The 27,965-nt window shown below is 42.9% G+C and overlaps 1 protein-coding gene across 1 annotated transcript in view; it reads left to right on the top strand.

Moving 5' to 3' along the window:
• Positions 1-27,965, top strand: part of DQX1 (DEAQ-box RNA dependent ATPase 1) — a 97,742-nt gene that overhangs the window by 15,051 nt on the left and 54,726 nt on the right. The window contains exons 3-7 of the mRNA XM_085873746.1: positions 3,111-4,252; positions 5,069-5,262; positions 8,920-9,167; positions 17,375-17,526; positions 23,967-24,209. Of these exons, the coding sequence (XP_085729872.1) occupies positions 3,111-4,252; positions 5,069-5,262; positions 8,920-9,167; positions 17,375-17,526; positions 23,967-24,209 (1,979 nt within the window). The remainder of the gene's footprint in view (positions 1-3,110; positions 4,253-5,068; positions 5,263-8,919; positions 9,168-17,374; positions 17,527-23,966; positions 24,210-27,965) is intronic.

The following is a 27,965-nucleotide window of genomic DNA, read 5'->3' as shown; positions in this document are numbered from 1 at the left end:
TGAATATGTAGAGATATATATTGATATATGTATGTACAAACAAGATTGGTACCCTCTGGGTGATGAAGTAAGCTGAAATTTTGTCTGCCAATGGACATCGAAGCCAGGACACCAGAAAAATTCACAGAATTGTCGGACAACATCCATAAATGAAAATATAAGTAAATATAAAAAAATAAATGCAGTTGAGTGACCCGAGATGATGGGGAAGCATGGTAATTTTGTGCTGACGGACATCGAAGCTGCTACACCAAGAAAAATCACAACCATCAAAAAGCATCCATAAATGAAAAAGAAAAAGTATATATATGAAAATGTATAAGTGAAAGATCAAATGCTGGTAAGCGATCCGAGACAATGGGGAAACCCGGTTCGTATGTTTGCACAATGTGTAAGCACATTATTATTTTAAATATATATATATATATATATAACACACAGTGCCAATAGAAAGTGTACACCCCCTTTCCAAAATTTTAACCTTTTTTTTGTTTTTCCTTGTAGCCTGGAATTAATTTGCTTGAAATCAGACTTTTCCACCTTTATTTACACTTCCTAACCCACACCTTCCAAGTGAACAACAAATTCCACGAAGTAAATTAAAAACACAAAACTAGAATATCGTTGTTGGATAAGTGTCCACCCCCCTGAGTTAAGACTTCATGGTATCACCTTTGACAGCAGTTCCAGCTGTGCGTCTGTTGAGATAGGTCTCAATCAACTTTGCACACCTTGATTGGCCAATATTTGCCCATTCTTCTGTTCAAAACTGTTCAAGCTCAGTCAAGTTGCGTTGGGAGCGTAGATGGATGGCAATCTTCAAGTCATGTGGTGTAGGGGCTCAAACCCCAGACCTTGAATTACAATGTTGTAATTCGGAGAGACACTATCATCAACAAATATAATGGCTTATCACAGCAAAGATAATGTACCTTCGCACACAAACGCAAGAAGTCAAGAACATGTCTATAATTTCTCTTTTTAATCATCAATCAATCACTTAAAGTCTTAAACAAAGAATCACTTAAACAAAATAATCAACCAAACTAAATATCAAGTCAAACAAAAGCCAATTCAACCTGTGCACAACCCGAACAGAATGCTAACACGAGTGTAACAAACTTCTCTATCTTCAGTCACTCCTGGTTTTATATTCTTTTTAGCGAAGTACTCTTGAGCAAGACACATTTTGCAGTATTCCTGAGTGTAGCACATCTCATGGTTAGTGGCTCATTATGTTCTTGCAAAGAGCACATTTCTCATGGTTTAGCCGATACGGATGTGGGTCTGGAGAAGCACCGTATATGGGAGTCTTTCTCTGTTTTAGACTATCAGCACGGTCCCTATTGTGGAACTTTTACAAGACATCAGTATTTCAAACACAGTATATTTACTTTATCTCTTCAAGCATGAGAGAAAGGGAAGTTCACTATCCCTCCTTCGGTTCTGTAAAATTGGGAAGTGCCTTGAAGAGCACAGTCGTGCTGTGGAAATGAGGAAGTAATCTCTCTGTGCTGTCTTAAGAAAATTCAAGATTATATTTTGAATCACTAAGCAGCATCAGAACAACAATGGAGACAAAGTTTAACTAAAAACAAGCAATAAACAACTTTTCATCCAAAGAAAATATTAAAAGTAAGTTTTATATGAAAGAAAAACTGAAATTTCTATTTCAGCCCTCACGTTGGCACAGATTTTCGATTGGATTTGGGTTGGGACTCTGACTGGGCCACTCAAGGACATTTATCTTTTTTGTTCCTTAGCCACTTTAGGGTAGCTTTGTCTGTGTACTTTGAGTCTTTTCACCCTGAAAGGTGAACTTCTCTCCCAATTTCAGCTTTCTTGCAGAGGTCTGCATGTTTTCCTCTTGGATTTTTCTGAATTTTGCTCCATCTATGCTTGCTACTATCCTGACAAATGCCCCAGTCCCTGCTGATGAGAAACATCCATTTAACATGATGCTGCAACCACGATGCTTCACCGTAGGGATAGTGTTATTTGGCTGATGTGATGTGCTGTGTTGGGTTTGTGCCAAATGTAACGTTTTGCATTTAGGCCAAAAAGTTCCATCTTGGTTTCATGAGATCACAAAACTTATTGACACATGGCTTCATAATCATGGGATTGACTTTTTGCATACCCCAAACAGGATTCAAGGTGGGCTTTTTTGAGTAATACCTTCCCTCTTGCCACCCTACCATACAGGCTAGACTTAGGGAGTGCTTGGGATATTGTTTACCAATCTTTGCCATAAAGACCTGTCGCTCTTTCAAAGTTGCCATTGGCCTTTTGGTGGCCTCTCTGATCAGTCTTCTCCTTGCTTGGCCATCCAGCTTGGAGGGACGGCCTGATCTAGGCAGGTTGTTGGTGGTACAGGCATGCGCCTTCCACTTCTTAATGATTGTCTTGATTGTGCTCCAAGGAATATTCAAGGCCTTTGAAATATTTTTATACCCATCCCCTGATCTGTGCCTTTCCAGAACTTTATCCCAGAGGTCTTTTGAAAGTTCCTTGGTGCTCATGGTTGTCTATGCTGTGAAATGCACTACCCAGCAGAGGAAACCTACAGGAACAGCTGATTTTTTTTTTTTTGGTGAAATGATCAGAATCACTATTATTGAACACAGGTGGAGGCCAATTGACTTTGTGTGTGATTTTGAGTGTGATTTGTTACACCTGAGCTAATTTACAATTGCTATTTTAAGGGGGTTGGACACTTATCCAACCAAGATATTCTAGTTTTGTATTTTTAATAAATTCTCTGACATTTGTGGAAATTGTTTTTTGCATCGAAGTTATGGATTACGATGTGTAAATAAAGGTGGAAAAAGTCTGATTTAATGTAATTTAATTTCAGGCTACAAGGCAACAAAAGGGGATAATCTTAAAAGGGCGTGTAGACTTTCCATAGACACTGTATACACTCTTCTTTAACATCCACTTTTATCAACAATTATTGTTTCATCATTGGTTGTAATTTGGTGCTCTTCAAGATGCTTTGGAGTTGACTTGAAAGGATCTTGATTGTGTTAAAATCAAGTTGAAAGTTGTATGTCGATTTTTGTTGGTTATTTATTTTTGCTACATTGCTGCTCCTACTTGTTTTTCAGGTGCTTCAGAGAATGAATTTGTCTCAACAACAAAATGTTTGCGACAACATCATTTCGACATTTTGACGGTGCAGATAAATTACAGGATTGTAAGGTTGTTACCCACAATGACAGAATCCACAGATTTGAAGTCAAGTGCATCATCTCCAGAGATCATTGATCTTTCATTTTCTTTGTCGAATGTTGCTCCTTTGGAGATTACCAGGAGAAAAATTGGTCAACTAAATGTTGATTATAATGGATGCTTTATGACTGATGATTCTGATGATGCAAACCATAGAAGCTTCTCAAATGACTCCATGATTAACAACTCTACAACAAATGTATTGGCATCTGATCATTCTCCAAGCAACACAAATCTGTCAATTGGAGTTGCACAACCTGCCGATTGGTTTGGTAAGGCTGGTATTTTAACAACATCTGTAGATTCAGCCAACAACTTGGAAGAGACCGAATCGAGAAAGAATCTGCCTCCAGGTGACGTGCAGGAAGGGGTGATATGTGGTTCGGGAGATGAAATTAGTAAAAATGGTGAAGGGATGTTGATAGAGGCCACGGTTGGACGCTCACATCCCTTAGATGGTTCTCAAAGTGTCAATAAGTCAGAGACTTTGGGTTCATCTGGGAGTACTTTTTTGGAAGTGAAAGAACAGGGCTCTATTGACATTTGCTCAGGCAAAAATACTTCCAGCCAGTCTGTACGTTACTTGGACATGTACCAAGGATGTCACAAGAATTCAACATCACCAGAGGTTGGACCTCAAGAAGGAAATTCGGATGTTTGCCAAAGGCAACTTTCTGGTGATGAAGGAATGACATTACTTAACAGGGAGCTCAAGGAGTGCATAGCAAAGACCAGCCCAGTAGCTTACCACAGCTGTTCTTGCCCCACCGACGACGGATTGTTTCAAGCACTGCCTGCAGAGCGTTGCAGCGATGCTGTGTCAGACAGGCTGCCCCCGGCTGATGCTCTCGAGCATAACCCATTTGATGGACTACCTTATTCGTCACGCTTTTACTCGCTGCTGGAGGCACGTCGCGCACTGCCTATTTGGCATCTACAACATGCTTTTCGGGATGCCCTGGAAAGGAACCCTATTGTGCTGGTGTCTGGAAGTGCTGGAGTGGGCAAGAGTACACAGGTTTGTAGGTTTGAAAATCGAAACTAAAGCCTTGAGGGCTGAATCATCGCATAATTACATTCTCTCTCTCTCTCTCTCTCTCTCTCTCTCTTTCTCTCTCTCTCTCTCTCTCTCTCTCTCTTTCTCTTTCTCTTTCTCTTTCTCTTTCTCTTTCTCTTTCTCTTTCTCTTTCTCTTTCTCTTTCTCTCTCTCTCTCTCTCTCTCTCTCTCTCTCTCTCTCTCTCTCTCTCTCTCTCTCTCTCTCTCTCTCACTCTCTCTCTCTCTCTCTCTCTCTCTCTCTCTCTCTCTCTCTCTCTCTCTCTCTCTCTCTATCTATCTATCTATCTATCTATCTATCTATCTATCTATCTATCTATCTATCTATCTCTCTCCCCTAATTAAGCACAGTAAAACCTACTTGATGTAACTTATGAGTACTCGGAGTATGATTTCTAAACTGCGTATATTAATTACCAAACTGATAAGATATTCGACACGGCACTCTGCCTGTTTACAACGACGTTATTTCACATTTCCTTTGCATTGGTACACTGTGTTCATTAATAACTTGAGATTTCTGGGGGCTTGAGGGTTTTCTTGTAATATTCTTCATGCGGTCTCCACCGCTTCATAAATCATGAATGTGAAAATGAAATGGGCAGAGCGCAAAGCCTGGCATGAAACTGAAATAATGAGAACAGCTTGCGGGATGTCTTCCAGTGTCCTGCGAATAACTTGCCTTTTCTCTTGAAAACTGGTTTTGGCAAAGGCAGCAATTTGCGGAGCTTGGATTTTGTGCGTTTGTTTTTTTTTTGTTTGTTTTTAAATCGACCCAGATTCCTCAGTGGTGCACAGAATTCGCTCTTTCACGAGGATTTGATGCCGGCTACGTGCTATGCGCGGTTCCTCATGCTGCCGCCCCGTCCTTCCTCGCCATGCGTCTTGCAGATGAGATGGACTTGAATTTGGGCCACGAGGTTGCCTTTTCTGTCGGTGTGGATGACTGCACAGGGCCAGACACGATGCTCAGGTTTGCTTCCTTTGGTAATCCTTGTGTTTCCAGTCATTGATGCAAACTGCTTCTGGAGAACTAAGCAAGAGATGGAAATGCGAAAATGTTTGTATGATGTGATGATGGAGGCTCGGGATGGCGGAGCACGAACCACGATCCTTTTTGCCTAATTGCGACATGATCAATCTTGTAATTCTGCCAATGCACCACACATGTGCATGGAATGCTGCTTTATTTGAAATGAAAAATAACTACCGTCCAGTGAAGATAATGTGAATAGTGATTTGTATTTATTTATTTATTTATTTTTAATGGGCTGGCACCTATTGTTCTTCTTTTTCTGTATTTATACATTTCTCAAATTTTGTACCGGTCACCAGAACCAAAAATACACAGGAATGCTTCAATCTCGTCACAAGCCGAGCACGGTCTCGCGATTCTGCGAGGTTTCTTTGAAAATTCACGTGCGGTAGTCTCTCAAAATCACTGTGTCTCGTGTTGATTGATGATCAAAGTGAGGCGACAATGATTATAATGTTTAAAGCCATAAAGAGAGTGTGCTTGTTGACGGAAATGCTATTATACACACTTGAAGTTTAAACCAGGCAGCCCGGTGAATGGATAAAGCATTTTCAAGGTGCAGTGTAATACGATTACGGCATGACCAGCATACATGCGCAAACTGCTGGTGCAACAGAGGTATCCAATTTTCATTACCCTTGGATTCTGATGGGAGATGTAAGTTTGCTTCGTTGAAACTCACTACGACCTTTACAACCAAAACTGGTGGTGGTGCAAAGTCCAGACACGTGGCACAACAAATGGTTGTGCTTCACAGAAATAAATGTTGATGTCATTATGAGCGTCGCATGCACAGGCATTGTTATATTGTACACGAGCAATTACCACCCGTCGCTTCACTTCGGGGATACTAAAGGGAGGGGGAGAGAAAAATGGGGGGGGGAGGGAGGAGAGAAGTGGGGGAGAGAGATGGGGGAGAGTGAAGAGGTGGAGGGAAAGGAGTGAGGAGGGGTGCAGGAACGAGGAGAGTGAGGAAAGGGAAGACAGTGTGAGGTGACAAGAAGGGAAGGCAGACGTATGGTGGAGTGTTGATTACGAATCAAACTGTTTCATCAAAGATTTTCTGCATAGAATAACAGTGAAGATGGAAACAAAACAATGTCTGAAATACATTTTCTTCTGGTCATACTATAAATACGGCTCAGAGACTAACACGAGCCGGACACGTCTGGAGACAAAGACTGTGCAGACATAACCACCATCCAGATACGTCCAGAGAGAGGAGTGTGAGAGAGGTGTGGGAGGATGGCGGTGCTGCACTGAATTGGGAGGCGGTAGAGTTAGGATGGGACAAAGAGAGAGAAGTGGCGGTGGGGGTTGGGGAGTGAGCAGAGAGAATGTTATGCTTTGTGAAAACACACACACGCACACACACACACCTGATACCGGCAGTTTTTCGGGAATCGGTAGGTTGGAGTCGGTGTGATTACGTACTGTCTGCAACCCAAAAACTTTGAGTGGCGTTCACCAAAAAAACAACGTTGCATTGATATCAACGTTTCAGGAATATGTTCACCAACATTAATCTTTACAAACAGCTGTTTATAAAGTATGACAGGTGGAAAATAAATTCAGCTCACTAATTTAGAAAACACCTTAATATGGCAAACGGCACGGAAATCGGGTGTTATTTGACAATTCGCCCGGGATGGCGGAGCGCCGACCACTCGCCCGGGATGGCGGAGCGCCGACCACTCGCCCGGGATGGCGGAGCGCCGACCACTCGCCCGGGATGGCGGAGCGCCGACCACTCGCTCTGAATGACGTGGCGTGGCAAAAGCTTCCGCAGTGAGTGAACGATTCACTTTGAATGATGTGGCGCAGTACCGCTGTCGAATCTCGGACACTCGGCAAGTGGATTAAGCACTTAAACAAGCACTCCAATTAAAGGGTTGATGCGGAATGACTGGCCATGCTGTGACTGCATAGCATATAGGATCCCTTTAACTTCAAAGCCGGTCTTCACCACACATGCAGCAGTTAATTAAATAAAATGAATTTGTTCAAGTCATGACTTTATCCACAAAAGAGTTGATGCTTAATGTAGAACAACTCTGGAAACATCGCAAAGTTTAATCGCCTGTGAAATAAACATTTAAAAGCAGGGAATTAATTCAATTTCCACTCACGTTTCAAAACTAAAATGCGATATGTTCTACAAACTCTTAACCACAAAATTTAAACAGCGGAATTGAGTTTAACAGCAGTTCGGACTGCTTAAAAAAAGGTCTCTGGGCGGTGTTTCGTATGACCGGTGCCTGGTGTTATGCTGTAAAGGGCAACCCTTATCATGGAGTTTCCATGGTAACGATTCTTCCCTTGACATTGGCACCTTCGTGCAGAAGTAAAAAGCTCTTCTTTGCCTTTGTGGCACCTTGTACGTCTCACGTTGCCTTACTCGGGTTGATGCAGCTCGTCTGAATAGTCCAGAGTCGATTTGTTCTTGGATTCTTCATCAACACCCCTCCCTTCGACCCTGCCCGGTTCCAGGGGGCTATACAGCTAAGTACCTGGACAACTTACCATACCCTTGTGGCATTTTTACTCCTTTCAGACGTATTCCCATCACTTAAACGTTCACAACTCCGACCACTGGCCAACGCTAATGCAGTGCCCCTGTTACTCATTTTGCTAACGTCAGAAGGATGATGGGCTGAGTCAACCCGCCTGGTGTTAATTCAATGAAAAGAAGAGTTGCTCGAACCAAAGACCTTCATCACCCGTGTCGTACCAAAGTTTGTTCACGGCATTAAAAACATCTGGTGTCTGAGGGGGGTCTACGGAGGGAGTTTATAGGGGTGTTGCCCCACCCTGCCCCCTCAAGAGATATTTGCATTCTTGTCAGAAACGATACACCCAATTCCTATGAAACTTGACTATAACCTTCATCATCCATGATGTACCAAAGTTTATCAACGCCAATGAAAATTTTGAGGTCTAAGGGGGTCTAGGTGGGGGTTGCCCACCAAAATAGGTATTTGCTTTCTTCTCAGAAACGACAAACACAATTCCGATGAGATTTGACCACAACCTTTATCACGTGTGATGTACAAAAGTTTGTTCATGGCATACCCTCTGCTGTACCATCTGTCATCCCTCAGAACAGCAAGCAGCAGCTTCTTCGATCATTGCAGATCTGGGTAAAATCACAAACTGGGCCATCACGTGGAACATGTCTTTCAATCCGGACAAATCTCCCACTCCCACTATGTCTCTCCTAAAGGACCATTTGGAACCCCCCCCCCCCCTATTCACTTTCTCAACAATCCTCTGGAAGAAGTCCTTTCTTTCAAGATTCGGGGTCTCACTATCTGCCATGATCTTTCCTGGGAAAGCCACATTTTTAACCTGGCCTACTAAGCCATTCGCCAACTGGGAATCCTCCGTCGTGCAAAGTCCTTCCTCCTCCCACCTGAGCTCCAGACCACATACAATGCTTTCGTTTGCAGCCTGATGGAGTACTGCTCTCTCCTCTGGGCTGGTGTTGCTGCCTCTCACCTTTCTCGGCTTCACTCGGGAGGGAACATGTAATGCAAAGCAATTCTCGCTGTTGTTAGTACTTTTTTGCACCATTTTATTCCGTGTCCATTGTAGGTTCTGCACCGATGAAGCACTTCTGAGGGAACTGACGTCCGACCCAAGCCAGGGCGGTGTGGCCGTAATGGTGCTGGATGAGCTTCAGGAACGATCGCTTGCATCGGCTGTGCTAGTCGGGCTAGCGCCGGGTCTCGTCTGTCGGCGTCCTGAGCTGCGCGTAGTCCTAATTGCTGATGAGTACACCATATCGAACCTCGAACGTCACTTTCCTTCAGCACCTTGTATCCACGTACCTCCGCGACCAGGTGAGTCTCTATCTGCACTATCCTTTAGATCCTTTAGCTTTTCTGAATCGTTTGTTTGAACTGTGACAGCATGGCCTGTGCCTATCGGGATCCCAATCTCTCCCACTGGCACCGTCCATTTGCTTCCTCACGTTTTGCTGTTTTTTATTTGTTTTTTGTTTTTTTTATTTTTCAGGGAAATGCATCTTCATAGTGTATAAACCTGTTTTCAAAGTAAAGTTTCTCCTGCATATGCTTGAGAAAAATGGTGATCAAATTTTCCAAATTAGTACAAAATATTCAAAACATTAGTCAAGTGTATTTTGATGAAAACGCCAAATGCATTTTTGTACCATGCCAAGGGCATTTTTACATGTTGACAACAGAAAGTTATGCAAATATAATTCAATCAGTGCTGTATGAAGTATGTTATAAGATAAAATACTTTTTATTATTATTATTTATTTATTTTACCGTTTCTGTGCAGGAATCCTTTGTCTTCACAATTTTCAGGTCAAAACAGCCAGAGTAGATGCTCTGAAGTTTGGTGTAGCAATGTAAACATTAACAATAAGTCCAACTGAAACTTTGAGGTGAATGATGCAACAACTTAGCAATACACTTTTTCAATCTGAGGTTTGTTTTTTTACTACACACACAATTCTGATGAAACTCGACTATAACCTTCATCACCCGTGATATACCAAAGATTGTTCATGGCATTAAAAAATTGGGGTCTAACGGGGTTTACAGGGGGTTGCCCACCAAAATATGTTTGATTTTTTTTTTTTCTCCAAAACTACACACACAATTTTAATTAAACTTGACCACAACCTTCACCACCAATGATGTCTTAAAGTTTGTTCACGGCATTAAAAAAAAAATCCATAGGTATTTACTTTCTTCTCCGTAACATATTTTGTGTGTCATCCATGCCTAATGCGTGGTGTTGGCTTGATGGTAAGGGTGGCTGGCTTTGGATGCTCGGGTCCTGAGTTCAAATCCCGCTCGGCTGTTGAATTAATACTAGGTGGGGTTAATTCAACCTGTCATCCTTCCGAGGTCGGCAAAATAAGTGCCAGCATGCTGGTATACTGTGCCGGAGTGGCGACCCGTCCAGGATTTTGCCCAATAGCCATGGAGACTGCTTAAGCAGCACCAACGCTCTGCACAGATTATGGTCCCAATATCTCTCTCCATGCCTACCAGTGGTTCCCTGGTTATATTATGCAGCCACTACCAGGTGAGCACCCAGGGCTATTGCCCCTATCTTTAAATACAGCCATCAAGTTCAAGGTTCGTGGGGGTTTATCCTTTTATCACAAGTGCAAGCGGTTAGGGAGAGTTAGGTAAAGGTCAGGGGCGATTGTATGTATGTGGAACTTGATCATCAATTGTACATGTATGGACCATGATAATTGAACATGTATGAGTCATGATTTCCAATCTTGAATGAACAAAACACGATCATCAATTTTACATACATGTATGAACCATGACAATCTATTTGGAGTACTGTACATATATTGTTGCGGATCCGGGGTTTGAGGCTCGCCACAAGGGGAAGCACTCTGCTCTCTCCCGAACGCACTGTCCTGAGGCCACCGGGCACAGATAACTCCGCGTGCCGGCGGTTTGCGAAACAAACGTGAATGCCAATTGGTAGTGTCAATCCTGGCAGGGTTTTTTATTTATTTATTTATTTATTTTTTGACTACATTGACTAGGTTCGTATGAGAGCTAACACATAACACACAACAAGGGGGGCATGAAACAAGAGGGGTGGGAGAGGGAAGGACAAAACAGTGGGGAGCAGAGACATTTGATCTGTGGAAGGGAGCGGGATGGGGCGGGGAACACGGGGTAAACAAGATGGACATTACTGGGACTTTCATAAAGGAAAGCAGGGAATTTGAAGGAGGTGGGTTTGGGGTGGACTAATGGGGGTATAAAAGATCGAGGTTTTGGATGGGGGAATATAAGAGGTCGTGGTGAACTGCTGTTTTGAAGGCCTGGAGGGAAGAATGGGATTGAAGAGAGTGTGGGAGTTTATTCCAAAGGTGGGGAAAAAAAGAGGAATGAAAGAGTGAAGGTGAGCAGTGATTCGTGATTTTAGTAGTTTTACCAGAAGGGGGTTGTTGGCGGATCTTGAGCGCCCTGCAGAAATTTGGTGGGGACATCGCAGACAGAGCAGGGTGGGCAAGACTGGAGAGGAGAAGGGAGAAGACAGAAAGACCACCGACCTGCCTGCGGTGAGAGAGTGAGAGGCCCAAAGACTCAGCCTCAGCGCGGGAGATACCAATGATCCGAAATGCCTTGGTTTCCACAGCGTGAAGCCGAGAAAGGTGAGAGGCAGGAGCACCAGCCCTGATGGGAGAGCAGTACTCCATCAGGATGTGGACGAAAGCTTTGTTTGTGGTCAGGAGCTCAGGTTGGCCGAGGCAGGACTTTGCACGACGGAGGATTCCCAGTCAGCGACTGGCTTTGGAGGCCAGGCTGGAAATGTGGCTTTCCCAGGAAAATCATGGGAGACAGTGAGACCCAGAAGCTTGAATGAAAGGACTTCTTCCAGAGGATTGTTGAGAAAGTGGATGGAGGGGGGGGCGGGGGGTTCTCAACGGTCCTTTCGAAGAGACATCGTGAGAGTGTGAGATTTGTTAGGATTGAAAGACATGTTCCACATGTTGGACCAGTTTGTGATTTTATCCAGATCTGCAGAGAGTGAAGAAGCTGCGGCTTGCCGGTTTGAGTGATGACAGATGGTATGACACCGGGTGGAGTCATCAGCAAAGAGATGGAGGATTTTTCCAGGGAGTCGGTCTTGTTCATTCAAGATTGGAAATCATGACTCGTAGATGTTTTCTGGTTGATGAAAACCAGAAAAAGAACAGGGCCCAGAACGCTGCCTTGAGGAACTCCAGCCTGGACAGGAAGAGGGGATGAAAGAACTCCATTTAGAGCCACACATTGGCTGTGACAGGAGAGGAAGGCTGCGAGCCATAAGTGTAGATGGCCATGGATACCATTGGAAGAGAGTTTGGTGAGCAGGGCAGGGTACCAGACCGTTACAAAAGCCCACAATATATCGAGGAATATGGCTCTGATTTCATGTCTGGCATTGAGGACCTCCATCCATTGTTGGGAGAGCAGAAGCAGCATATCCAGGGTACAGTGACCTGGTCTGAAACCAAAATTATGATCAGAAATCAGCCCATTGGAGAAGAGGAAGTATTTAATGTCTGAAGCGATGATGGATTCCTTCACCTTGCTGATGATTCAGAGAAGGCTGATTGGTCTGTATTTGCAGGGATCTGTTTTTGCAGCTTTTTATGCAGGGCAGTAATGTTTGCTGATTTCCAAGCCGATGGTAGATGGCCTTAAGCAAATGAGAGGGTGAATAGAACAGAGAGAGGGTGAGCAAGAGCAGATGAGCAGGTTTTTTTTATGACATGTGGGCTGATGCATACACTACATGACCAAAAGTATGCGGAGACACCTAATTAGTGGATTTGGCTATTTCAGCCACACCTATTGTTGACAGGTCTATAAAATCAAGCACATAGCCATGCAATCTCCATAGACAAACATTGGCAGTGGAATAGGTCACACTGAAGAGCTCAGTGACTCAACGTTGCACCGTGACAGGATGCCACCCTTTCCAACGAGTCAGTTTGTCACATTTCTGCCCTGCTTTAGCTGCTCCGGTCAACTGTAAGTGCTGCTATTGTGAAGTGGAAATGTCTCGGAGCAACAAAAGCTCAGCCGCGACGAAGTAGGCCACACAAGCTCACAGAATGGGACCGCCGAGTGCTGAAGTGCGTAGCGCAGAAAAAATCATCCATTGTTGGTTGCAACACTCACTACTGAGTTTTAAACTGTCTCTGGAGGCAACGTAAGCATAAGCACTGCTCATTGAGAGCTTCACAAAATGGGTTTTCATGGCCGAGCAGCCGCTCACAAACCTACGATCACCATGTGCAATGCCAAGCGTCAGCTGGAGTGGTGTAAAGCTCACCACCATTGGACTCTGGAGCAGTGGAAACGTGTTTTCTGGAGTGATGAATCACGCTTCACCATCTGGCAGTCCGACGGACGAATCTGGGTTTGGCGGATGCCAGAACGCTACCTGTCCAAATGCATAGTGCCAACTGTGAAGTTTGGTGGAGGAGGAATAATTGTCTGGGGCTGATTTTCATGGTTCGGGCTGGGCTCCATAATTCCATTGAAGGGAATTCTTAACGCTACAGCATACAATGACATTATAGACGATTCTGTGCTTCCAACTTTGTGGCAACAGTTTGGGGAAGGACCTTTCCTGTTTCAGCATGGCAATGCCCTCGTGCACAAAGTGATTTTGTACAAAAGTACAAAACTTCCAAACAGAAATGGTTTGTCAAGATCAGTGTGGAAGAACTTGACTGGCCTGCACAGAGCCCTGACCTCAACCCCATTGAACACCTTTGGGATGAATTTGAACGCCGACTGCGTACCAGACCTGATCGCTCAACATCACTGCCTGACCTCACTCATGCTTTTGTGGCTGAATGGAAGCAAATTCCCGCAGCAATGTTCCAACATATCGTGGAAAGCCTTCCCAGAAGAGTGGAGGCTGTTTTTGCATCAAAGGGGCGATCAACTCCATATTAATGCTCATGATTTTGGAATGAGATGTTGGACGAGGAGGTGTCCACATACTTTTGGCCATGTCGTGTACACACGTAATAAACTCGGTCATTAATTTACATGCACAGTTTGAACCATAATTAATTCTCGATGTGTACGAGCAGTCCGAATTAACATCGTCATCTCTGTTTTTTAATTACTCTTGCACACTGCACATAACATTGGTCGTGCAGCATTCTTATACCCTCTTCACTCCTCTACCATTATCACCACACACGTCCTACCTGGGTTAAGCTTTTTTTTTATTTTTTTTTTTAACAAGTGCTGGCAGCCATCTGTGTCATAAATTTGACACTTCAGGTGTTCAATATGTTTATCACTGTTTGGCACAGTTACATCTATGATGATGCAGCATGCACATTTTTGGTTACTAAATTGTATGTTGACCATCAAATGTATTAATTTTCTTTTAATTTATATTACTTGGCCATCGGTTTTTGTTTGATGACTTGTGCAGGGTGACCTGAAAGTCCCTTATCCCACCCCGCCAAAGCATTCATTCTTCAACTGTTTTAATATACAGGTTTTATTGTGCAGTACTTCCAGTAATTAATTAATCAATCATTGTACCTGTATGATGGAGCGGAGTGCATAAAGATACAATGACTAATATTGGTGTTTGTTACACGTTTGTCTTGCTGTTTGTTATTTCACTTTACTTGCACACCAATGTAAACAGATCGCCATTGGAAGAGCTGAACAATGGAGTGTGGAAGGTCAATCTTGGAAAGAGGGTTCGACGATGGACAAATATACCGATAACTGTAATGAAACGAGCTGTTGGCGAACAAATAGGGCAGTGTTCATGGGAGTGCAGGTGACCACTGTGTTACCTTTTCCTTGCAGATCATTAATGAGCTTGCTGAGTTTATTTTTATTTTATTTTAATCTGCAAATCAATTGTGACCAGGTAATTTGCATAGTGCCAGGTTGTAATCCCGAAGTTTGTAATCCCAATCTTTAATCCTGCTTCCTTGAGCTGCATTTGAACCCACGTCCTCCGAGATGCTATTTTTGCTGTCCTCATCACTTTGGCTGATCACCTTTGATTATGACTCTGCAAGAAGGTGGAATGGTGACAACTCTGCAAGGAAACCGTGGGTCATCACTTATAGTGTTCTTTCCCATTATCTTTCCTTTCAGGCTGGGATTGCACAAGGCAAGGTCTTAAGACCTTTGCTATTCGTGATCTATATCCATGATTATATGACTCTCCTGGAAACCAGCATCACCATTTTGCCAAAGACTTCACCCTTTTCGAAACGATACATCACACTTATTGTGAAAGGCCCGCCGCTACTAAATCTTTTCCGTTGGACCGAGAAAAGATAAACCGCTGGTCAGCTATTTGGAACATGACATTCATCGAGGGCACTCTACACAAGGATCGGCAATGAAACCATCCAATACACTTCTTTCGACAGCCAGTGGAAAAGGTGCATTCCCTGGAACTCCTTACCCTCACTATATGCCATAACTTTTCATGGGAGTATCATCTCACAGAATGAGCATTAAAGACCCATCACAGTCTGGGTATTCTCTTTCAAGCGAAAGCATTCCTTAGCTCATCATACAATGCTTTAATACGAATCTTGATGAAGTATGGCTGCTTACTTTGGGCTGGTACTTATACTTCCCACCTCGCTCATCTTGATGCATTCAACAACGAGGCTGATTCCTATTTTGTTCTTCTTGGGGCCATTGTTGTTTTTTGTTTTATTCCTCCTCCTTCTTGTGTAGGTCCATCTCACCAATATTGCTGGGTCGTTTTTTGAGCCTGTTGCTCTTTGTCGTTATCTCCTCCATGAGCCTAAACCCCTGCTTAATGAAGTAGTTTGAGGATATATTGTTTGGCAAACTTTGCAAAAAAGTGTTTTTTGAAAAGTGGTTTTGTTATCAATTATAATTGGTGGAAGAAATTACAAATCTGAGGAAGAAGCTTCTTGGACAGATTGCAGAAATATGTTGAAGTTGGGACGGACGTTGTAGGATGGGCAGTGGTATTGATTTGCAGATGTTCATCTATCATGACAGGTTCGAGTGACTTGTGAGCCCAGCTATACACTCTCTCCGGTAAAGCTGACAATTCAGAACAACTCTCGAGTGATACGGCGAGTGCTTGCCAGGGAGAACGGTCAATCAGTCATTGCGTAGCGATCATATGAAACGGTGGAAAGTGAGGGGTTATCGGGGTGGGAAGGGGTCAATGAGATGAGTGAGAAAGTGGAGTACGAGTGGGAGGGAGCTGGGGGTGGGGGTGGCTGGATGTTTGAATTGGCCTCCTCGCTTCGAAGCATGAGTCATTGTAAAACACAGCAAAGCTCCATCTTTCAAAGAAAATAAAAGGAAATTGTATCATTTAAAGTGTGACTCCGACTTTAAGCTATGATGACGATATGCAAGAAACCCTTGCCACTGAAGATATTGGGGGATACAGATGAGTAGATGAGGACCATGCTCATTCATTTATTCTTTCGTTGTTTTTATCTTGCCAAAACGAAGTTTTTGCAAGATATGTTAGTCAGCTTGTATGTTTTTTTTTTTTTGTTTGTTTGTTTGTTTGTCTGTAATCACGTATAAAAAATTCTGCAGAGCACAGTTATCATTGGAAATTTTTGTAACTTCGCATATCAGAGGCCTATAGAGGTCCCTTTCAGCGCATAAAATTTTGAAGGTCAAGGTCAAAGGTCAAGGTCACTTTGTCGCAAATCAGGGGAGTCTACGAAACCCTTATTTTTTGAGTAATTTTGATCGGATCGTCTTCAAACTTCATGGGAATATAGTTCATGGTCTGGCACTCAGCTGATTAATTTTTGGTGGTGATTGGCCTTGACCTTCATGGTTAGCACCTGAGGTCAAACGTATTTGACCCCAAGGTCAAATTTTCAAGTTTTAGGAACCATATCGTGTAGTACCTCAAATTGAACATCTTGAGTGCTTTCTAGATATGTCAAGCTTGAGACATTATGACGTCATTTGGTGACGTTATGAGGCAAAAGCATATTTTTCATGGTTACTCTGTAGAACGATTCTCATCGGAATCTCTCGTAGGCAGATATTCCTCAAGGAGTTGCTCCTGGTGGATAGCAGCTCTGTTCACCTTAGTGTGACCTTAAATAAGTCACACATGGTCACCTTTTGGCAAGATACGGGTCACCCTGCGGGTGACATTGGTTTATTTTTCTTTCATTTATTTTATTTAGTCATGTATTTATTAACTTACTTATTTTTTATTGATTTGAAGATGTTGGCATATTTGAAGAACTGTTGTGCAACATAAAACTTTTTCATAACTTCTGTAACATTTTTGATGTATAATCATTGCAACCAACAAAAGTACTTTTCGAGCAGAATAGGATTAAGAAGCCATGTCGTTTGTTTTTTTTTTTTTTTTTAGAATTGCGAGAAAAATAAATTTTTCCTTTTTTTTTGTTTTTATTCTTTATGTGATGACGAGCCATAAATGTTAGTTGTGACCATTTATAAAGTTATATATAAAGTTGAGCCATAGACTGACTTGGCAGATTTTTTTTTTCTCTTGCCAGGGCCTGGAGCTGACGTGCATGTGAGTGAGATATTTTGGATGGGTGAAGGTGACCTTCACGCAAACGTGGTCTCGGCTGTGGTTCGTTTGGTGTTGAAGATTCACCACTGTGAAGGTCCTGGTGATGTGCTTGTATTTCTGCCATCTGATAAGGTATTGATGACAATATAATTTGTAGGACACATATATCGCCCCTCCCCCCACTCCCTGTACTCGAACATATTATTATTTGTTTCAACATGTATTATTTTTACGTCCATATGTTGAGGAAGTGAGGCTTATGATTGATTGATTTACACCTATTCCAACACACCCTTTGGTACAGACCTGAGTGACGGCATTACTTTTGTTCAATTAACCTTTTGTGTAAAGTATGTATTGTCGAGTGTACACATATACTGTATAACCCCAAAAAGTTTTATTTTTAAAAGTTTGATTTTTCTCAAGACTATACTGGCTGTTCTATAATCGGTCTCGTGCATTCCTGAAGAAAAGAGAGAGAGACAGAGAGAGACAGAGACGGAGACAGACAGAGAGAGAGAGAGATGTTTGTGTGTGTGTCGTTGGTTGTCATCTCCACATGCTGGTTTCAGAAGGTGGAACGGAGCCCTCCTCACGTCGTGGATGAAGGTTGTTTTGAATGCGTCCCAGATTGAAAAAGCCAAATAAATGTTAAACCATTCAGGTTAACGTCCATCTGAGGGACGGTACACATTGATGAATCACCCTGCCTGCAGTACACATTCACATTCTCTTGACTGCTCACTCTGCCAACGATTTAGGTATTACTATATCTGTCTGATGTTGGCTTAGTGGTTAGGGTGGCTGGCTTGGGATATTATGTTCCTGAGTTTGATCCCTGTTGGCTGCTGAAATGACACCAGGTGAGGTTGACTCAGCCTGTCATCCTTCTGAGGTCAGTGAAATGTGTACTAATGTACTGGTATAGGGGCACAGCATCAGCGGCATAGTCGTGCCCCACCATAATGACAGCGACCCGGCAACCAAGCTGCCATACGCAAGAATAAAAAGAACATATTACTATCCATAAAGTTGGTTATATTTCAGCATTTTGATTTGCATCATTTTGGTACGTAATAACAAAACGACAGGTAAATTCATGTTTTCAATTTTGACCAAAAAATAATAATTGTGAAAAAAAAAAACAGGGTTTAAAGGGGGGTCAAAGTGGGTCCAGATTTGAACCCCCGAAATTTGTATTTGCTTTCTTCTCCGAAACCACATACACAATTTCAATGAAACTTGACCACACCCTTCATCACCCTGATGCCAAAACTAATGGTCCTACTTTTTACCAAACTTTGGGGAACTTCTGAGGACCAAGGTGCCTGATGCCTTGCAAGTCTCATTTTTTAAAAAATTGCCAATTAAGTTGGTCAATTTAAAGGTCAAAGTTCATTACGATTCCTTGATCGCTGCTTTGGACTTATTCTCAAAAAGTATTCACCCGATTTTAGATGTAACTTTGTAGGAATCGTCACTGCATGGTGCTTTCGCAAGTTTGTTCATGCCATTGTCTAATGGACATATTTTGTGGGTCATCCACACCTACTACTAGGTGAGAGCAGAGGCATTGCCGCTTTTTTTTATATCGTCAAAACAGGTTAATAGAGAGGCATGGTGACATAGGTTAGAAAGCAGTACACTGACAGTGGGACAACAATGGCAATGAATGGATATGAATGGAAGAGAAAAGGAAACTGAGCTACCTGCAAATAGACGGGGAGAGTTTAAAGCGTGTGGAATCACTATCAGTAGATCTGAGAACCAATGTGGTTCTCAATCATTCACCCAGTGAGATTGTAAACCAAGAAGATTAGAATGATCCAGAGGATGTTAAGCTGTTGCACTCCTGAGTTGAAGCTCTGGAGGGAAGATTATGGTCTGAACACTGGTTGTCCCTGAAATGAGTTTGGCCACCCAAATTTGGGATGTGATTGTATCATTTTTATTTTGGCTAACTTTCCTCAAATCATAACATTTACAACATCTGCCGTTCATGCTTTTTACAATGCCATGATATCATCTGGAGCTTTATCCACCCTGAGGCATTCCAATATGTTGATTTTTTTTGCTCTACTGCCTGTCATTTCATTCCAATGAGTGAAAATGGGTTGGTGGAGATTTTTTTTTTTAATTTCTTTTGAAAACACTGCAGTTTTTATGCCCTGAAGGCTACATTGACCATTGACCAATGCACGGCTGTCCAACATTCATTTGTTCTGCATTTTGATTTTGCTTGCTTCGGGTTTCAACTTGGAAGCTTCTTCCAATCGACCGTCTTTCACATTGAAGCCTGTGGTTGTGGTTTTTAACTCTTTTTTTTTTTATTATTTATTTATTTTTTTATTTTTTTTTCAGCAGACGCAACACTCTTTTAATGCTGTCAAGATTTACTTGGAACTGTATGGTTTTTAACTGGAATAGTACTTTCGATTACTTTATCGTTCAATACAAGCTTGCACTTTGAGCTGTCTGCTCGGGGTTCCATTCACGACCCAACTGGAAACTGTCGGACCGGAGCTTCACATGTATGACGTCGCATGACAAGGTGTGCCGTCCCTCAGATGAACGTTAATTTGGGCGCCTCGTTTGCCAGCATTAGTTGGTGGACATTAAAGATCCCACGGTGTCTTCATCAAAAAAGTAGGCGAGTTGTATCCGGCACCCTGAACAAATTCCGAATGCGAGGCCAAGCATACCTGTTCATGAAAGACCAAGACCAAAGCATTTCCCTGGCTAACTGTACAATCATGTTGGGAGTAACTTAACAAGTGCGCACTGTCGAAGTTTGATTCCGACTCGGCTGTGATTTTAATCGAGCAGTGAAATCATTTGCTCTTATGAGTTATTTTGGGGATGCAACAAGATTTTGTATGCCTGGTGTTGGCTTGATGGCTGGGGTGGCGGGCTTGGGATCCTAAGGTCCGCAGTTCAAATCCCACTCGACCGTTTAATTAATAACAGGTGGGGTTGACTCAGCCTTTAATCCTTCCGAGGTCGGCAAAATGAGTACCAGCTTGCTGGGATGATTGAGCCATTCGAGTATCCTGCGTCGGAGTGGCGACCCATCCAGGATTGTGCCCAATAGCCCAAGAGATTGCTTCGGCAGCACCAACACTGTACAGAGTATGGTCTCGATGGATGGAATGGATGGAATGGATGGAATGGATGGAACACGCTTTCATATGTTACATTGATGAGGGGCACCTCAATCTACATATTATACATGCAAATTTGGTATTGCGGGGGGGGGGGGGGGTACAGATTAAAAAATGTAATTGCAGGTAAAGAAAAGGGAGGGTGGTGAGGTTTAGGGATGGGAGTGAGGGGAGGGCATTATAATCACACCATACAGGTGGAAAGCATTCAAATTCTGCCTTTTGTTTTTTTTAACATGAAGGTTTTTGCATATCCTAGTTCCCATTGTGCAAAATAAGCATGATGCCAGGTGTCCTGTGAGTTTTCATTTGCATGGAGATCCTGAAGCTCTACTTCATGTCATTAATTTTCATATATCCAATGTTTGGTTTCTTCTTTTTTTTTAACCTTGGACAACTTCCAAATGATCCCTGGTTTTTATATTAGCTTCAACTTTATTCTCCAGAATGTCCCTTTGGAGTTGAACTCTCTCTTTTTGTCACCTGCCCCTCCGACGAGGTCGGAGATGGAGGACATCAAAATGAGCTCCTACCGACCGGTCGATTGACCATTCACGTACTTTTGTTGAATATTTAGGTTTCATTTTGCAGATATCTATTCCTCATGGCATTATCTCAACCTGATTCGATCACGGCCGTGATCTGCTGAATTCTGTTGCCGTGACAACCATCTCGGTAACTTGGCTTGTGTACGCGATATTTCAAAAACCGTACAAGTTTTAGCTTTCATATTACGCAGATCTATCTATTCCTTATCCCTCCCAAAAAGCTGGGGACCAAGAGTATTAGCTCCTTGTGCTTTTAATTATACTCTTGATTCTAATTCAGAAATTGAGTTCAGTTAAAGTTGTTTTTAGCATGTTACCTGGGAGCTAGGCATCAAACCAACATCAGTCTGGTGTATCCTCACGAAGGAACTGAAGCTTTTCCCACACATCATCTCTATTAGGCATAAACTGAGTCAAGATGACATGAGAAGGAGACTTGATATGTGCAAATGGCTCAATGACAAGATGGAGCGGTACCCAAACTGGATCAACCTGATCTGGTTCAGTGAAGAAGCCCGTTTCCACTTGATCGGTGCCATCAACAACCACAACAACATTTTCTTGCGGGTGTCTACCTTTGATTTAGTCTCATACCACAGAGGCACCACTTTTGTCTTCTGCTTCACTGTCCATGGCATAGTTGAGCGACGGAGCTCGAAATCCCAGGGAACAAATACCACGATAACATCACCAAACCCTGAAAAAAGGGAAACAGTATAGGTGAAAAAACAACGAAATGGCAGGAAGTCAAAGTTGTATAAATCTTTTTAAAACACCCTGTATACCGATGATTTAATCTAGAATCAAGAGAGAACTGCTTAACATGCGGGGATTGCGGGCACCAATGAAAGTGATATAACCGATAGCTGCAGGTAGTCAGATCACAGGACTGCAAAGTCTGATGCTGTGTTTTCACAACTAATCAGTAATAACTTCCTAGAATTTTGCTCCATCGTAACGTTTTGGCATACACATCAAAACATTTTGAATAATCCATGCCTGGCAGCAAGGAAAGAACTAATTGGCAATATGAGAAGAGGTGGCGGTAGATGGTGCGATTACTGTACGAGAGCAATCGGCAGACACGGAGATTTTCGTTAACGTTGCGTTCATTCTCTTAATGTGTGTGTGTGTGCTTCTAATGTACTTCCACCCGCAAATAATTCTGGCTAACCATCTTCTGCGGTAAGTGAGAGGCAATCTTGCTTTGTCAAGAGAGGTTTCCAAGGAGGTTTGTTGATAGTCACATGATAATTTCCACAAGCAGTGCCCTCGGATAGTGAGTCACACCAGAGCAAATGCTTGTGCCATGTTCGCTCAGACTCGATTCATAATTCATCGATGGTTCCGGACGGAATAACTCCTCCGAAGGAAGTTATCATCTGCTAACCTGCGTTCATGCAGACCTCAGTCGTCCGAGCTTCGGATTTATTCTGAACTGATCCGGTTCTGCTTGAAGGCACCATTCGGCGACGTTTTGCACACTTCTTCATGAGGATATTTCTCGTCGGGTTTGTTTTTGTTCTGAGCTGTTGTCATTTGTCAATTCTCCATTTATAATTACGAAGGCTTAAATGAACGACTTTCAGCTTCTCAGATGCGGTGGTTTGATAGAGCATCCACCCTTGAGTCTGGGAGGTCAGTGGTTTGAAACCAACCCCTGGAAAGTCCGATCATAGACTTTTAAAAATGGAACTTGCTGCTTCCTTGTTTTAACGCTCAGCGTTTAAAAAGGATAGAGCACGGACAAACAACCATATTGCGCAGGCTTCACGGCCTACTCCTGCGTTGAAGTTCCATAGAAGGGGACTCGTATTTCTCATCAGTCACTGACCGGTTTCATTGCAGGTTTCTTCTCCGTCTGTCCGTCCATCCGTCCGTCCGTTCCACCTGTGGTTTTTCAGATTTTTTTTCCCCCCCATACCCTTTATTTAACATCTTCTTCTTCAGCTTTCGGCTGCTCCCGTTCGGGGTCGCCACAGCGGATCATCCGTATGATCCGCATAGTGATTTGGCACATGTTTTACGCCGGATGCCCTTCCTGACGCAACCCTGGTCGCCTCTTACGACACAGGGATATGGTACACCTATTTTAACCGGGGTATACACCGGCCCAGTACACTGGTACTCATTTCGCCGACCTCGGAAGGATGACAGGCTGAGTCAACCCCCTGGTGTATTAATTCAGTGGCCCAACGGGGCTTGCACTCAGGACCTTTTGGATCCCAAGCCGCTGCCCTAACCACTGCGCCAACACCAGACTTATACCCTTTATTTAACATATTCAACTGAAACTTGGTGCATGGCTTTATTATAAGTTCCAGTCCTGCAGAAAAACTTTGACTTTTTCAGAGTTATGCCCTTTTTTAGACTTCGGGAACACGTATTGCAAATATCACCGGTCGGGGACACGTATTGCAAAGCAGTTGCCGCTCTTGTTCTCCATTGTCTCTCCACAATTATACGTTCGTCGAACCTGGAATTTTGCACATTGCCTTTGTAGCGATTAGCCTGACGTGCACAGTTAATAGTCTTCGCAGACAAAGTCTACTTTTGAGGAATGCAAAGTCCAAGTAGGCTGTTATTTTGCATCCTTACTTATTCCTTTCAGCACATCTTATGACGTAAATTAAATGATGCTTTAAATTTCTGCAGGTTACATCAGTCATGCAATGTCAGAGAAAGCTTAACATTTACACAGACCAGCATAGAGTGTGAATCATCAATATTTTGGTGGAATGTCACAATGGTTGTAAATAGTGTAGGTCACAGGTTTGAGTATACATGAGCAGTCTCACTTCATTCTTTGATGCTTCCATTTGTTTGTTTCATTGCAGCTTCTTGTTTTATTTCTCTTCAAAAGGATGCAGATAATGCTCTCGAGTTACTTGCGAGAGAAGCTGTCCGCCAGCCCTCAGCTTCGATGAATCTTATCCACCTGCATTCTGAGCAGGCCGAAGGGGCAAGTCGCTTGTACGAAGCACTACCGGCTCACAGGAACAAGGTGCTACCTCGACGTGTTGTGCTCACAACAGCTGCTGCGGAGTCTGCTTTCTCCTTTGATGGAATTGTGTTTGTGATCGACTCTGGCCTCGAGATGCGAAAGGTATGCCTCCTCCAACCCTCCCACCTCCCCAACCTCTTTTTTTGAATATATATATTTTTTCTTCATGAGTGAGGCTCATGGAAGAGCAAGGTAGATCTGACAATGTGCCATACATAAAGGGAATGAACGAACAGGAAAAGAGAGGGAGATCGGGAGGAAACACTAAAACTAGCAAGTAAGACGATTGGGTTAGGGTTAATGGGGGTCATAAATATCATGGGTCTGAATTGGGGATGATGAGATGGCGATGCATTGCTTGCGAGAATCACTGGAAGGAAGAGTGAGAGGGAGCAACCTGTTTTCTAATACTTCTCATTATAATTGTGATCGATAGTCAGAGCTCATGTGGATTGCCAACACCAACTTGTATTTGGAGCTGTGCTTTCAGGGTTTTTGTTTAACGTTACCATGTCAGTATTTTTGAAACAGGGGAATCTTGTTGGGATAGCATACTTACTTGCCGAGTTGAGTCGTCGAGACGAGGTTGTTTTGTTGTTGATTTTTATACGCAAATATGCTCTCTATCCTGACACGTTGGAATTTGCCATTAAATGTAGAACCCACTTTCTGATTAGAATTGAAGCCAGCTCTCCCAATTGCTGGCAGCCATTTGTGGACTTCATAATTTTTTTTTTTTTTTTTTTTACACGTATCGATGTCGAAGTGACTGGTCATATAATGGAAGAACAAAAAGGGCAACGTCATGGAAAATAACATTTCACATTTTCAGTGAGCCAGCCACCACCTGTTTCACCGTAGAAAATGTGGCCAACAACGCACGCGAGTGCCCCCGAACTTTGTTCGTCATTCGACATACAGTCGTCAGTGACAGTGCGAATATTCTTGCCAAGCTGAGGCAATTAAATAAATCAGATTAGTTAGAGGAGTCCTGCTCAAAAATGGACACAACAAGGGGACACTCCCCACCTTGGAAGAACCAAAATGGACAGAACGGAAGGAGCCAGACACACTTGGGCACTGTGTACTGCCATACTACCCGGGCCTTTCTGAAAGGATTGGCGGGATAGTACGTGGTGCACGGATTGGTGTAGCCTATAAGCCTCTACGCCTCATCTGTAATGTCAAATCTAAACTCAAGGACCCAATACCAACTGGTGATAAATCTGGAGTAGTTTACCATTCGTCAAGCAAAGACTGTGACTAATTCTACATTGGTGAAAATGGAAGAAATTTGAAACAATGACGAGGTGAACATGATAGAGCAATTCGGCTTTGAAAGGTGTCCCAGTCAACCAGAGCGTGTCATTGCCTGCAATCTGGCCATAAATTTGACTTTGATGGGACCCTTGTCCTCGACACTACATCTAACAAATGACAGGTTGATTTTAGAAGCATGGCACGTGAAGAGCCGGAGGGTGGTGAAACTGGGGAGACGGTAGACATACCCACACAATACACACCTCTGATGCGAATGGCAATAATTGGATGGTGCAAACGGCTGGATAAGGTGGGCAACAAACAGCACTAAATCCCAAACACCACATCCACATGTGCACAGCACCCAATGAGAATCCCAACAGTCGCACAACCAACACCTAATCATGTCCAACCCGGACGCGAAACCAGCCGTGTTTGTGCCCCGGAAACACAAAAACGAACACGTATACATGCTCACCCACACACATAAAACACCAGATTACGTGTAAATAATAACATGAAAAAGAGCAGAGCACCCCATCAATGATGTGATTTGACGTTTGTTTTTGCTTTTGCCAAATGTAAATTTAAAAAGCACCCCTCAATTTGACCTCGAGCACCAGCACGTGACCAGAAATGAGCGGTCGTATCGAAATAATAACCAGACACGTGCTGAGGCTCGGGGTCAATTTTACCTTGTGAAGCCGGCAAAACATTGCTCTGAGACCGGGTCTGCTCTCGCTTTTTTGTTCAAATTAGCGGAGTCGATAGTTTTTTACTTTTGGTTTGAAGCGCCTTCTTCTTTCAAAAAATAAATAAATGTGTGTGTGTGTGTGTGTGTGTGTGTGTGTGTGTGTGTATATAATATATATATATATATATATATGTATGTTTACAATCCGGTAGGCGACATGGCTGCTCACTCTAGATGGAAAGCTGGCCGACGCGACTAGCCGATATTCATGTACATGCTATCAGTCAATTTAGCACAATAAATATGATTATCACAGCCCTCTTAGTTTGCGCCCAGAAACCCGCCTTGTGAAATTTCAGGCATGTTTCCAAAGAGACTCTAACAAATGGCAGCCCTGGTAATTCCATTTATCTATACGCTAAAGATTTTATTTTTTTATATGATGCTGTAAGACATTCTCCTTGGGCACAAAAAAAAAACAGGTCCCTCGGCGATCCAGTTTCAGAGGTATTGATTTTTTTTTTGTACAGTCCACAATAAGTGTACGATGTACGATAAAGTATTTTAGCTGTTGCTAAGCAACGGAGGTGTGCATAGCAACCATTCATTTTTGTGTACATGCTATCCACATTGTACACATTTCACCCAAGTTTCATCAAAATCAGACTCTTTCTCTTAGAGATATTCGCAATTCACCGTTTCTGAAATGTTCGACATGTACTCGCCCAAAACCGATGTCCTCCTACAAATATTTTTTGTTAGGGCTGAAAATTGGCATGAAGGGAGCTAGATAGATTGCGCACAGAATTCTAAGCTTCGATTTTTCGATTTATTATTTTTTGATTTTTTTTTTTCGATTTTTTTGACCACTTTAAAGGGCCGTTGCTATGCTGTTGCTGGGGCCCGGGGTCCCATATTCGAAAGCACACGATTCCCAGAAATATTTGTCCTACCTACCAAATTTTATTGGAATCGGTTGAGTGGTTTAGCCCCTAGGCTTGACCAAAGTTTCGCGGACAGACAGACAGATGGAAATGTCCAGAATACGGGTGCTCTCAGAGCAGCCAATATATATATATATATATATATATATATATATATATATATATATATATATATATATATATATATATATATATATATATATATATATATATATATATATGTGTGTGTGTGTGTTGAATGTGACGAGCACTCCCCCGACCTCCATTGGACAGAGTCCTACACAACAGCGTCACCTCCAACCCAGAAGTTTCGGCCTGGTGACTGTATAACAGACAAAGATTGCTTGGTCAACATCAGTTAAACATAAAACGGAGCTGCCTATCTTGATTTCAGGCTTATTTGCCCTCATCAGGATAGCATACTGATAAATATCTAACCAATAATGACCACATTCGTAAAACTTGTCGCTTTGCTAATGCGGACAATCATGGGGTGTGGGGAGAAAGAGGAGGCAGGTGTAGAGAGGGAGGAGGGAGGGGAGGCAGACAGAATGAATGAGGGGCAGGGGAGAGCGAGAAAAGGGGGGGGGGGGTTGGAGGCGAGTTTGGAAGAGTGACACGTCACCAAACGTTGCTATACACTGTGGGAGGGAGGGGAGAGAGAGGGAGAAAAAAAAAGTAAGGTGAGGGGTAGAGGTACGGTTAGCAAGGAGAATGATATGTTATGCTTAATGAGCAAACACAATAACCCCCCAAAAATCTCATGTCATAACAGCTGCACACACAATGTCACAACAGAGTTTGTAAAGTAATCCGCTGGCACGTCTGTAAACTTTGACATTCCAGTTCCAGAAATTTTGTCTGAACATGAACCAAAAGCAATCACTGAAAACATTGAAGTACCGCTCACGTAAGACCAAATGATCCCATGGAGCGTGAACATCGAAAGCAAAGCATTGC

This window comes from Eptatretus burgeri, chromosome 1, assembly GCF_056783735.1.
Source record: "Eptatretus burgeri isolate ZD-2024b chromosome 1, Ebu_testis_v1, whole genome shotgun sequence".
NCBI lineage: Eukaryota > Metazoa > Chordata > Myxini > Myxiniformes > Myxinidae > Eptatretus > Eptatretus burgeri.
This window is presented reverse-complemented; position numbering and strand designations above follow the sequence as displayed.